This window comes from Castanea sativa, chromosome 6 (genome assembly GCF_040712315.1).
Source record: "Castanea sativa cultivar Marrone di Chiusa Pesio chromosome 6, ASM4071231v1".
Lineage (NCBI taxonomy): Eukaryota > Viridiplantae > Streptophyta > Magnoliopsida > Fagales > Fagaceae > Castanea > Castanea sativa.
In genome coordinates this window covers 59,112,054-59,121,389 of record NC_134018.1, presented here as the reverse complement: position 1 = coordinate 59,121,389, position 9,336 = coordinate 59,112,054, and the positions used below count along the sequence as shown (strand labels likewise).

The window sequence follows — 9,336 nt, the reverse complement described above, 5'->3', positions numbered from 1 at the left end:
AAAGGCTTGTGGTAATGTCTTCTACTTTCCAAGACACTCTGTATTGGTCAAATAGATGGGTGATATAAAATTTTTGCTCCAAAGTGTTGATCAGAATGATGTACTTATTACATGAAAAAGATTTAAATTTTGACTTGTGCATATGGCTTAATATAAAAGCACTAAGACTCGAAAATTTTACTTGGGTGACATAACATAATTTGGTCTATGACTCACCCAAAATTGTGTTAGGGTTAGACATTCGTTGGAGACTTACCAAGTAACTGATATCCTTTATCAAAATGAATTTGTGCATGTTTTAGAATATGTCCTTCATTTTGCCTGCCCTTTGAGGTGCACCTATTAGGGTGTTTGATCAAACTCAAGGTCACTTTTGTAACCATCGTTACATTGTGGATGTCATGGATCCTTAGGCATACGTTACAACATTTATATTTACTTGTTTATTATATGAATTTTCCTTTCAACAAAGTCTGTGGGAGTCCTGCCCATTTATACACAACAATGTACCTAACATGTAGTTCTTTTGGGACCATTTGGCATTAAGCTTAAGTTGAAACTTCCTTTTACTTTAGGCAATCTTATGGATGCTTTTTTCTTCCCATTTACAAGTTGTATTACTCAAAACATATGTACTTAATGAGTTTTGAGGAGACTCTTTGATAACGTTTTTAGATCTTCATAATTATTATGAGACTATTTAATCAAAATCAAGAGGAATTTGAAGGTCACTATTAAGGAACCCAAGCCATACTCGAGTTTAGGGGATTCGAGTATGAGTTTGGATGCTTTTGCCTGTTAACCCGAGCCATACTGGAGTCTAATAAACTCGAGTATGAGTCTAGATGCTTTTGCCTGCTAACACTGGCCATACTCGAGTTTATGGAGCTCGGGTACTACTAACACAGTACTCAAGTCCAATAAACTTGAGTACGAGTCTAGTTGATTTTGCCTATAAACTCAAGCCATACTCGAGTTCTAGAAACTCGGGTACCGGACCATCACGGTACTCAAGTCCAAGAAACTCGAGTACCAAGTGGCATTTTTTAATACCCACAATCCAACTCAGCTTGTGCCACGGTGGCGGAATCTCTAGGAACTCGAGTTTCATACACTCAAGTACCATTTAGAACTCGAGTACTAGAAAAATGGTAGATTCCTATTTAATTCTGAAACAGTGCTAGATTGCCAATAATTATGCCAAAACGTGGTAGTTGGCCATTTTCACCTTTTCACATGTATATTTGGTTAAGTTGGAAAGGTGGAAGGACAATAAATTTCTTAGAAAAATAAGATAATGACAAATTGTATTTGTATAAATTTACTAAAATAAATTCACTCTTCTCATGTGAATATTCACTAGCATAATATTGTCAAAATGGAAATGTAAAAAAGAAAAGAGAGAGAGAGAGAGACATAAGAAGTGTCAAAATTAACAAAAGCATTATATTGTCAAAATTAACAAATACAATATTGTTATAGTTTTTTTCTTTTATAAGCTCAAGAGTTTATGCCTAACATTTCAAAGAAAATATTGGATTAATCCCATTTCACTTGAAGTACATTTTTCTTTTCACACCATTTGAGGAAGTACAATTATCTTTCTTCAGATATGTTGAGATGTTATAACCAACATGCTTGCAAAGGCCACAAGACTTTTTTTTCTTTCCTAATTCTCTTCCACCTTTTATTTGTTTTTGTTTTGGGCAACCATTTGTCTTTGAAAGCGAAGGACAATTAATGAAGTAATCTCTATCAATCATATCATTAACATTAGCGTCAACCAAATTTTCCTTATCCACTAAATTTTCATCATCCACCATTAGCAATTCTTTTGCACTTAATGATGCTTCACGACACCAACGTGGTGGTAAATACAAGGATGGAATTTGGTAACAACCTTTCTGATGGAATACACTAAGTACGTGACGACAAAGTATACCCAAAAATTCAAAATTCTTGCAACTACATTATGTCATCTTACCATCCCATAATACTTTGTGCCTTTGACTAGTTTCATTTTTATAATATTGTAGTACAAATTCAATACAATTTTCTTGAAGCACCAAATATTGTGTTGCTCTCCCAAACTCCTCTTGAAAAATCTTGAAAGCATAGGACATCAAAACACTATGTGCTTGGTCTTCTAATGGTGACATTGATCTTAAAGTAGAACCTCTATATGTCTCCAATATCGTATTATGTGATTGTATTTGCTCAATATCTTCAATGGTAAGTGTGGACACGGCCACGTGACGCTTCTCGGGAAAGGTTTTTTAAAGAAAAAGAAAAGTTTGATTTTTTGAGTATTTTTTACTACTAAGAAAATCATGAGTCTAAAAAAAGTTGAGGAGTCGCCACTTATTTTATTATTTTTTTTTTGCAAGGGAAAACAAAACAAGAAATAAAAACCCTTTTTTTTTTATTTGATTGACTCAATGGATAAGGAAAGTGGTCTACATCCACCAAGGACAAGTTCGGGGGTCAAATTACGCCGTGGGAAGGTATGAGGCACCCACGCACGCCCGATATGTCTACCGGCCTCTACTAAATAAGTAAGGACTATTTGATGTTTAATTAATTGTTCAATGGGTACAATATTATTTACCAAATTCATTACACCAAATCAAGCAAGTAGTTGATTTTATGGCATGGTGGCCTAGAGCTAGATCATAACACAAGATAATGATAAATAAAAAGAAGTAGCAAGTTAATAACAAAACAAAATGACGACCAAGAAATTAACAAGCATATTAAGAAATTGACATAACAACTACTAAAAAAAGTGTAAGTTTAAACTCTTCCAAGATATGATGTGAGTAATATGAGAACATTTCATTTTAAGGGACAAGAAGGATTGTAATCTTTTTAAAGAAAAAGTGAGGGCTTAATCAGATTGGCTTGTGACTTGGCATTGATTTGAAGTAAAAAAAAAGTTTTATTCTTATTTTTTTCTTGTGAAAACCGAAACCATGGTCTTGGTAAAAAAAAAAAAAATGCATATTTTTGTTTTTTGTTTGTGGGATCCGGAACAAGGAGTTGCTTTTGGTTTGAAGTAAATATATATCTATATATATATATATATATATATATATATATATATTTTGTTTGTGAAAATCGGAATCAAACATTTGTTTTTTGACTTGAAGTAAAACAAAAGTATATTTTTTTATATTTGTTTGTAGAAACCGAAATAGTGAGGTTTGTTGGGAAGAGCATGGGTCTAGGCAAAGGAGAGCTGCGGTGAGAGAAAAAAAAAAGAAAAAGTAAATAGTGAGAGTTGTTGGGAAGAACATGACTCTAGGTGACTAGGGGAGCTACGGTGAGAGAAAAAAGAAAAAGAAAAGAATCTATGTCAAGCCATCAATGCATGGTCTTTAAGCCCACCCTTTCACTTTAGTTTTCTTTTATTACAACCAAGCTTCAAACTTTGACATTCAGACAGAAAAGAAAATACCCAGCAAAGCAAAGCAAAGCAAACAAGCTTCAAACAACTGAAATGCAAGAATAAAGAGTGGGAAGGTTGAAGACATACCCAACACCCTCAAATAAGTTTGATGGTGACTCCACTGAGACGAAAGGCGACGGCAGCGGCGTTCTTTGATGGATGGTCCCTCCACCACGCGACGCTCCACCGGCGGCGGTTGACGGAGAGGTGCTGAAAAAAAATCGTGTACAATGGGATTTGTCTCCCCTCAGGACCGGATTTTTCCTCAAGGAATCTCAATCTCTCAATGTTTTTTTGTGTTTTTTGAAAGCTTCTTTTTTTTTGAAGATTAGAATCAAAGAGGTGTGATGAAAATGAGTTTTTGAAATGAGGAAAAAAAAAAAAAAAGGGTCTATCCTCTTTTTAGAATCCGGTGGAAAACCCCGAAAAAATTATCTTCTTGTTTTCCTCTTTTTAGAATCCGGTGGAAAACCCAGAAAAAATTATCTTCTTGTTTTCCTCTTTTTTTTTTACTCTTTGATGCCTCCCCCCTTTTTTTCTTTTCTTTTTTTTCCGGCCTTATATCCTCTGCTCCTCTCTTTTTTTTTTTTTTAAATTTCAAAATCCACCACCTGCTCTCCCTGGAACAGTGGTATGACCGCCAAGACAAAAAAAATTCCAGAGGAGTGTATCCGGACCTCTGTGGGAGGTGTCTGTCCTGTGTACCCTCCCACCATTTTGTTGTGTTTTTTGTCCTTTTCTTTTTCCCCCTAAAGCTAGGTTTATACCAATATATTTTGAAATAAAATGTAATTGTTTTAACGTTAAATCAACAGAGGGGGAGATTGAGACACAAAACTTGATTTTTTTTTATATAACTTTCAAAAATTATGGATTTTGTGAAAAAAAGGAAAAAGAGAGAGACATGCATGAATTAAAATAAAATAAAAAAAGCTTGGTTCAAATGCACTTAAAATAAAGAATTGAAAGTTAAAACTAAGAATAAACAAATATAGGAGTTAAAAAAAGTTAAAAATAAAATAAAATAAAGATGTGCCAAATAAGAGAGAGATTAAGGAGTTATACATACTATTTAATCAGTTCATCATTGGGGAGACGCATGCGCAAAGATATGCATTATAATTGAGGAACGAAATAGGGTGTCTACAGTAAGATCAACCTAAAATTACAAATAGTAAAATAAATTAAAAACTTTTGTATGACACATAAAGACTACAAATATTAACAAACAAAAAAAATTATATAACAAAAGAAATCAATGGTAAATAATAACTTACTTGTTTGATGAGTTTGATCAAGTTTGTGTGAGAACTAACAAACCATTTAATAAATGCATTTATACTTTTCGATCTTCCGATTATTGTCATTCCACCAAAAAAATGCCCACAAAAGTAACATGGTACCCAAAAGTGCTTGATTTGAAATAAACCAATTACATGTTTGTTAGAGAGCATGTCATAACTTGAAGTACCATGATTGTGAAACTCTTCACATGACTCTAACTTGTATAACTTATAGAAGTCCATGCACCAATTTGAATAATGATTACGAAGAATTGATGTAAATCAATTGCTAAATTAAGCGGTAATATGCCATATGCAAAAGGCATGTTTTGTAGCTGGCAATTATTTTGATATTGCCTCTGTAATCCAAGGATCTTGGTCTGTCAAAATTGTATTAGGTTAATTTTTCATTGAGCATGCAAAAGTCTACTAATCAAATACAAATTTACTAAAGCCTGGAAATATTTCAAAGGAGATACATTATTATTCTACTAATTAATCAAATAAAATTTAAAAAATAATTATACAAATTTATAAGACAGAATGTACCGTCATTAACCATCGAAAAACACTTGTTGTTTCATTTTAAAGAAGTGCTCAACCAAAGAGAATTTTCTTTCCATGATTATTGACACCAACAAAAATACCAAAAGGCATATCATAAGTATTCACCTTATAAGCAGTATAAAAATAACCACATCTCCATATTTTGGGTACCAATCAAAGCAATGAGTAGGTGACCAAAAAATATGCTCCAATCTATTTTCTTCATCAGTTGTAAATGCATATCGGAATCTAGAGTTCTCTTCTTTAGCAACTTTTCAAAATTGTAGGAGATCCATGACATCATTCTTTACATTCTTCCTCCTCATATTTGCATAAAGATTTCAAATATCTCTTTGAAAAAATGGAAGTTGTCCATGTTTCAAATGTCTCTCAAGTTCCATAACACGCATTACCTCTCTTATTGAAAGTCCAACTTCTTTCAATAAGAAAATGTGTTTTTCATCATCTATAGTGATAACTCAATTGCACTTCCAAAGGGGAGAACAAATCATGATTATGGTTTACAAAAAACTTAGTGACATGTCATTCTCAAGGAAAAATATCAAATGACTTTCGCAAAATGATACTTAATAGATGGATTCACTTTTTTTAGTGGTTGTTTACCTTTTCAATGACAAAAGAAATTACATCTTACTATTTCTTTTCTTTTTTTCTTAGTACAACCTTTTCGAATTGTAAAACTATATCGATTTGTATAATTTTTATAGAAAATGAAAGCTTCTTCTTTACTAGGAAAATATTGACCAACAAAAGGCTTAAACTCATTTTCTATTGAATTTATATCTCCATGTTCTTCGATAACTCCCATTTTATCTATTGAACATTCATTCCAATCAATTATTTCATCTCCATATGTATTATTATTTTTTCCATCATTTGGAAGCTCATTTAATTCAACACAATTCTTTGAAACACTTCCGTGAACCTCACTTGCAATCAAATCATCATCAACTTGTGTTACATTAAAAAAAAAAAAATTTAAAATCAACTCTGATGGGACTGACGAAGTTAAGTATAGACGAAGCTGCCTTCATGGACGAACATGACCAGTATCTGCGTCATCAGAAAGAGTTAATGCCATTCAATGCTGCCAATAAAGCCCCAACCGTTACGAGACCAGCTGGACGAACCGGTGGAAACGCATTAAAGTCCATAACTCCACCAGAGACGTTATTAGGGGAGTCATTAACACCCCAACGGCTATAATCTCCAAGGGTATATAAAACCCTCACAACACCAATACAAGGGACAAGGACAGCATCACAACCTGAACTAATTTATTCATGATATTTCGATTATTGCCTTCTTTCATACTGACTTTGCCATCGGAGGCGTTGTGGCAGGCACCACACCAGTGACCACTTGAATAAGTTCTTGCTCTCGCAGGTTCGTCAGAGTACTGCCAGGAACCATCTGGACGAATTCTAGGGAAACCGACGAGATACTGCTTCATCAGTTTGGCGCCGTCTGTGGGAATTGATTTTCTCATACAACAAGAACGTGGTTCCTACCAGCTCTAGATGGAATCCAACCAGGACTCAGCGGCCTTGGCACAGCAAGTCCGAAATCTCGCGGCCACCGTCGAAGAACTTACCAGACAGAATCAAGAGATGAGACAGAGGTTACAGCAAGAGGAGAACCGGTCAAGAGCTGTCCAAAAGGACGAAGGGGATAGCCATGGAAGGAGTGACCGACGGAGAACGGTAACCCCAGAGGAACAGCATTCCGACATCCTCCAAGAGATGAGAAAAGAGTTGGATGAATTAAGAAATGCCATCAAAGAAAAGACCGATCGAAGCCTAGATAAAATGGTCAGAGTGACGGACTCCCCTTTTACCATGGCAGTCTTAGAACGACTAGTACCAGCGAAATTTCGGCTGCCTCAGCTCGAGCCTTTTGACGGGCTCAAGGATCCCTAAGATCACCTTAATACCTTCAAGACGACCTTAGGCCTTCAACAACCCCCTGATGAGATCATGTGTTGTTTTTTCCCCACTACGCTGAAGGGAGCTGGACGAGAGTGGTTCACGAGATTGCCCAATTCGTCCATCGACAACTTTGAGCAGTTAAGTAATGCTTTCTTGCGCCATTTTGTCGGGGGGCAACGCCCCAAGAGACCAGCGGATCACCTACTCACTATTAAGCAAGGAGAGAGGGAGACCTTGCAGTCGTACGTAAAACGCTTCACTCGAGAGACCCTAGAGGTGGACGACGTGGACGATAAGGTCCAGCTGACGACATTTAAAGCAGGGCTTAAGTCCAGAGAATTCGTCGTCTCGTTAGCAAAGAATCCGCCCCGGACAATGGCGGAGATGCTGTTGAAAGCTCAAAAGTACATGAATGCTGAGGATGCACTGGCGGCCATCGTAGACGAGGAAAAGCCAAAGAAGGAAGGAAGGAAGGAGGACGAACGCGAGGGGACAAGAGGAGCGCCCAAGCCGCCGAGGAGGTGACATTGACAGACGAAAAGACGAGAAAGCTCCACGACCGGTAAAATTCACACCTCTAATTATGCCTGTTGACAAGATTTTGACGCAGATCCAGGATCAACACCACCTAAAATGGCCGAGACCCTTGCACTCGTCACCAAGCGTTCGTGACAAAAGCAAATACTGCCGATTCCACAAGGATCACGGCCATTACACGGAGGATTGCCGAGACCTGAAAGGTCAGATAGAAGAATTGATACGAAAAAGAAAGCTTCAGAAGTACGTAAAAAAGGGGGACTCCAGCAGGTTCAAGGAGGGCGACACGAGCCAACGCGAGTCCTCGTCCAAGAATGAGATTCGCCCATCTCAACCACAAGATGTGATCGGGGAGATAAGCACAATAGCAGGAGGACCTTTCATGGGGGGATCATACAAGTCCCTCAAGAAAGCATGCTAGAGGCAAGTAAACAGTGTCCATATGGAACCCCTATTGAAGCAAAGACGGACGAACCAGGATATATTCTTCAGCGAAAAGGACGCAAGGGAAGTAAGGCAACCCCATAACGACCCTCTGGTGATAGCACTCACAATTGAAGGGTTCAACACTAAGAGGATCCTCGTCGACAATGGTAGCTCCGCAGACATCATGTACCTATCGGCCTTCCAACAGTTGAAGCTAGGTCTTGGTAGATTGCGCCCGTTCGAGTCCCCCCTCGTCAGCTTTAGCGGTGACAGAGTATATCCCAAGGGCATTGCAACGCTAAAAGTCACAATAGGCGCCTACCCGAAGCAGCAGACCTGTCATCTGGACTTCTTAGTGGTAGATTGCCCCTCTTCGTACAACGTGATCATTGGGAGACCCACGCTCAACCGGTGGAAAGCAGCAACGTCCACCTACTGCCTAAAGATAAAATTCCCAACCGAAGACGGAGTCGGTGAGGTAAAAGGAGACCAAGTTTTGGCCAGAGAATGCTACCAGGCCGTGTTGGCTGCAGGAGAAAACCACGCATGGACGATCGAGGGAGAGAAAGAAGACAACATGGAAGCCTTGGAAACGGTGGAACTCGTCGAGGGGGAAAAGTCAAAGGTGACGAGGATAGGTACGACCATGAGCCCCGAGATGAGGAATGAACTCGTCCGTTTCCTTAAGGGAAATTTGGACATATTTGTATGGAGTCAAGAAGATATGCCGGGTATACCACGCCAGGTAATTCAGCACGAGTTGAAGACGGACGCCGAGAAAAAACCCGTCCAACAGAAACGACGGGTCTTTGCCCCCGAACGAAACCAAGCAATCACGAAAGAAGTTAACAGGTTATTATAGGCAGACTTCATCCGAGAAGTTTACTATCCCGAATGGCTGGCCAACGTCGTGCTGGTGAAGAAAGCAAATGGAAAGTGGAGAATGTGCATGGACGTCACGGACCTGAACAAGGCTTGCCCGAAGGATAGTTTTCCCCTGCCGAGGATAGATCAGTTGGTAGACTCTACGGCTGGACATAAGTTGCTAACATTCATGGATGCATTTTCAGGTTACAACAAGATAAAGATGGCTAAGGAAGATCAGGAAAAAACTGCTTTCATCACAAGCCAAGGACTCTACTGCTAT

At 38.0% G+C, this 9,336-nt stretch overlaps 1 protein-coding gene across 1 annotated transcript; it reads left to right on the top strand.

Annotated features, from left to right (window-relative positions):
• The first annotated feature begins 8,205 nt into the window (after positions 1–8,205).
• On the top strand, positions 8,206–9,051 carry LOC142640281 (uncharacterized). The gene has a single exon (XM_075814349.1). The coding sequence runs from the start codon at positions 8,206–8,208 to the stop codon at positions 9,049–9,051; it is 846 nt and encodes a 281-aa protein (XP_075670464.1).
• The last annotated feature ends 285 nt before the right edge of the window (positions 9,052–9,336 follow it).

Coding starts and splice junctions, on each gene's coding strand:
- LOC142640281 (XM_075814349.1), top strand. CDS start 8,206: ATGGAACCCCTATTGAAGCAAAGACGGACGAACCAGGATATATTCTTC.